General features: G+C 40.5%; 1 protein-coding gene across 1 annotated transcript; it reads right to left on the bottom strand.

Annotated features, from left to right (window-relative positions):
• Window positions 1–370: 370 nt before the first annotated feature.
• On the bottom strand, window positions 371–2,773 carry LOC106011538. Its single transcript, XM_013081577.1, has 2 exons — window positions 2,354–2,773; window positions 371–556 (listed from the first exon to the last, which is right to left on the bottom strand). Exons 1-2 carry the CDS (start codon window positions 2,513–2,515, stop codon window positions 371–373), a joined length of 348 nt encoding a protein of 115 aa, XP_012937031.1. The 5' UTR covers window positions 2,516–2,773.
• Between the last annotated feature and the right edge of the window lie 1,566 nt (window positions 2,774–4,339).

Below are 4,339 nucleotides of genomic sequence, written 5' to 3'. Positions count from 1 at the left end.
GGCCCATACCTGATCCCGGTTAGTGATGATGAACCTGCTATGACGGCTACCTATCCAAGACAAAAGTGTACTTGTCACATCCTGCCTTGTTCTTGAAAATTACCTTTACAAAGCACGCGGGACACACCAAACATTTTCAGTATGTAAAAAATTTGAATTTTGCGTGGCGGCCTAAGCCTACTCTTATCAATTTTTGGACCACCAAGGGATCTTTCACGTGCGAAACTTGCACATGAGACCTCCGAGATGTTTCGCCCTTGTCCGAGACATCCACCTGACTAAGACAACCATAATTAATTTTCTCCTCAACAATGTGTGACCGCCTCGGGATGTTTCGACTGTGAGTCATGCGTTGTTCTGAAATATTGTCTCACCTGGGTTTGTAAAGAGTATAGTCGTTATGACGGGTTCTGAACTCCACGCCATTCAGCACAGCCAGCAGTTCCCCCATCCCCACAGTGTTCATGTGGTCCGGGTGGTCGTGGATGGCGGCGACAGACCAGCTCACGTGGGAGTTCGCATAGTAGGGCTGGGTGCCGTCGTTGCTGAGTCGGATCTAATGATGATGATAAGAAGAAGAAGAAGAAGAAGAAGAAGAAGAAGAAGAAGAAGAAGAAGAAGAAGAAGAAGAAGAAGAAGAAGAAGAAGAAGAAGAAGAAGAAGAAGAAGAAGAAGAAGAAGATATAATAATAATAATAATAATAATAATAATAATAATAATAATAATAATAATAATAATAATAATAATAATATAATAATAATAATAATAATAATAATAATAATAATAATAATAATAATAATAATAATAATAATAATAATAATTAATAGCATCTCTGCTTCACATTTCCATTTTTTAATGCTCAATGCGCATTACATCGCGAAAGACATCACATCTTAAAAAATAATCGACACCTGTTGGAGATGGGAAGGAGGTGGAGTGGGGGATTATTGAGGAGGGAAGATTGGGGAGGGGGAAGGGGGAAGGGGGGAGGGAGAGTACGTAATTCTAGACAGATGTATGAATGGCAGAATGTGTGTGGGCTGTGTGTATATATAAATATGTACATGTGTGTGTATATATATTTAATATACATGTATATAATATAATAATATACATATATAATATATATTTATAATTATATATATATATATATATATATATATATATATATATATATATATCAATATATAAATATTTATATATATATTTATATATATATATATATATATATAAATATATATGAGTGTGTATATATGAGTGTGTGTGTTTGTGTGTCTGTGTGTGCGTGTGTGTTTGTTTGTGGGTGTGTGTTGGGATTTGCATAGAGTGTGGTGAGAAATAAGGAGAGAGAGAGAGAGAGAGAGAGAGAGAGAGAGAGAGAGAGAGAGAGAGAGAGAGAGAGAGAGAAAGAGAGGTGGGCAGGGAGAGGGAGGGAGATGCAAAGAGAGAAACAGACTTGACCGAATGACAAACATACCTACAGACAGACAGATAGCCAGACACACACCAAAAAAAAACAGACAGACCCACAAACAAACAAAAAAGATAAACAGACGTACAAACACAATCACACATCATAGGCAAACAAACTGACGAACAGACACGCACGAACAAGCAGACAGACAAACAGATAGATAGATAGAGTGACAGACAGATAGACAGACAGACAGACAGATAAACAGATAAACGTGGGTGGTTGGCGGGTGCTATAGTGTGGTTCGCTTCTTCTTTCCTATCTAAATATCGATCGTCCTTTTCTCCCCTCCTTTATTTGTGTTCGTTTCTCTCTTGTATCACCTCTAATCTACGGCACTTACATGACCTTATTGTGTTGTGAGTGCCGTAAAACTCCTACTAAAACTAAAAACACAAACAGACAGACAAAGAGATAGATAGATGGACAGATATGTTTTTGTAGAGTGTTTTACGGCGCTAACAGCTGCATTAAGTCATATGAGCGCGCGGGACACACCTAACATTTTCAGTTGATAGGAAATTTTTGAATTTTGCCCGGGTGGCGGCCGAAGCCTATTCTTATCGATTTTAGACCACCAAGGGATCTTTAACGTGCGCAACTTGCACACGGGCCCTCCGAGATTTTTCTCCCTTGTCCGAGAAGGCTAGGTGTAGATCTTTCCTACCAAAAGATCAGGGGTGTGGCAGAAAGACAGCAGTAAGAAGAAGCGAAAGAGTAGCAGTAGAAAGGCTGCAAAAAGAATCAGGAGCCCAGAGGAAGGGGCAGAGGAGGTGAGTGGGGGGGGGGCAGAAAACAGACAGATAGACAGATAGACAGACAGACAGACAGATAAACAGACAAATAGACAAAGAGACAGACAGACAAGGCAGACCCACCGACTTGAGCCCTGAGTCCCCGTCAGATCGGGACTTCTCCTCCACAAATAGCTGTTGGAGCATCATTTGTCTGGCCAGGTTGTTGACGGTCGTCCTCAGCTCCTCGTCCCTTCCCACACAGTCGCCGATTGGGATCTGAGTTGTCTCTCCTTGCACGTGCATCACGTACCACGTGCTCGCGCTAAGCAGAGCTACTAGGGGTAGGAGGGACTTCTGGAGGAAGGTAAAGAATTACCGATAGTGTGTTCTGTAGATGCTTCGTGCCACCATTGAAACAATTTATCTGGCCTTGCGGGGAAATCAGGCGCTCGTCTAAAATAATTAAACAAACAAACCAAAGAACTCAAAAACCGGCATGAACAAGTATTAAGATGATACCATGTGAGGCAGCGTGGTGGAATCAGGCTCTCGTCAATTTTTGGGCATGTATAGTTATTGGTATCATCTTAAAGCTTGTTTACTTGTCTTTATTTGGGTGAAACAAATATCCATTTATCTTAAATACAAGTCGAGATATTTGCGAATGAAGGAGGTGAGGTTACCTGTTTTCAAAGGTAAAATTAGAGAGAAAATGGCCGCCAAAGATTAGTTATTTCCTTAGCTTAAGAGTCTGTAGTAACAGAAAGTTTACATTGTTTGTGACTTTAATCAATGTTTTTCGAAAAAAATCCACCCAGCAATTAGTTCTTTAATGGGCATGAAAGGTGTTGAACCAAAAAACAAAAATTTGATAAAAATTCACAAACCTGCGGGAAGATGCACGTTTCTTCACTTTGATTATTTTGACGAGAGCCTGATTCCACCACGCTGCCTCACCCATTAACTCTGTATGCCCCAACACTGAAGAGCACCCGAGTCGTGACACATTTATTAGTTCAGAGATTGTCAACCTTGTTATAACCAGCCGCCACTTTTGACACTTTTAGTAGGCAACGATTTTCGTAATGCCCACTATAATGAATATTTCTAAGTGGTGAATAAACTAAAAACCGGTCACTACCAGGGAGGAAATGATTTAGTTTTAACACAGCTATCAACACTGTTAGATTATTTAAGAGACGGAACCTACGAGTTCAACATTCGAGTCGGAAAGGACCGAGCGAAATAGGACGCCTTTCCCAAGGACACAACGTTGGATCGACATGAGGCTTGAACCCTCGGACCTGCAATCTCTAGATTTCAGATACGTACCCTAACCACTAGGCTACCCATACCACGTCTACTAGGGTGGTCCTCATATCGTGGAGGGGGGGGGTAAACAAAAAGAAAACTTCGATATACAAAAACCAGGACACACAATGCCATAAAGCTAAGGATACAGGGGGTTTCAGGAAGATAGGAGTTTGAGTCTGAGTTGTAGAGATTCTTAGTGATACGATATTATTATCGATATTATCGTTTGGGTAAAAAAAAAAAAAAACAGACGCAGAGAAAGAAGAGACCATATATTTGTATTCTTAGATCGCTTTTTAATTAATATCATCGCCAACGCTCTTCACTCTCTATAAAAACTTCACTGCAAAGTTTGCTCGCCAAGGGCCAAGTCTTAATGTACAATGGACGAAAACCGTACCAGTCTCGCTATAGCCGAGTGTACGAGACATATTATTGCCCTTTCCCTTCATTTGCTGTAAATTTAAGTCAAACAATACGCTCCATAGTCAAGCGGCAATACTTAAGAGCACACAATCTCGGATATTTTAAAACAAGTCCATGAAACAGCGATAAAGAAGCCACAGAGGTAAAATGAAAGAACAAGAGCGAGTAGTGGCGCCCTCCAACCACTACCAAAACAGAATCTTTTCCCCAAAACGAACGTCTAAGTTGTGTCAGACATTTATCGCCAGTGGCTTGAATTTCTGTTGACAATTTACACCTCTTATAACACTATTTAGGTGTCATAGTAAGGGACTAGCTGAATGGCACACAGTACTCCTTCGAGATCCCAGCAGACAGAATACCCAGTCGAGATATAACCATTTTCAA

The sequence above is a fragment of the Aplysia californica genome, unplaced genomic scaffold (genome assembly GCF_000002075.1).
Source record: "Aplysia californica isolate F4 #8 unplaced genomic scaffold, AplCal3.0 scaffold00137, whole genome shotgun sequence".
In the NCBI taxonomy this organism is placed as follows: Eukaryota; Metazoa; Mollusca; class Gastropoda; order Aplysiida; family Aplysiidae; genus Aplysia; species Aplysia californica.
This window is presented reverse-complemented; position numbering and strand designations above follow the sequence as displayed.

Excerpts from the sequence above, each read along its gene's own strand:
- LOC106011538 (XM_013081577.1), bottom strand. The coding sequence starts at position 2,515 with ATGCACGTGCAAGGAGAGACAACTCAGATCCCAATCGGCGACTGTGTG. Across the intron at positions 557-2,353 it reads GGGACTCAGGGCTCAAGTCG|ATCCGACTCAGCAACGACGG; the intron begins GTGGGTCTGCCT and ends CATCATCATTAG.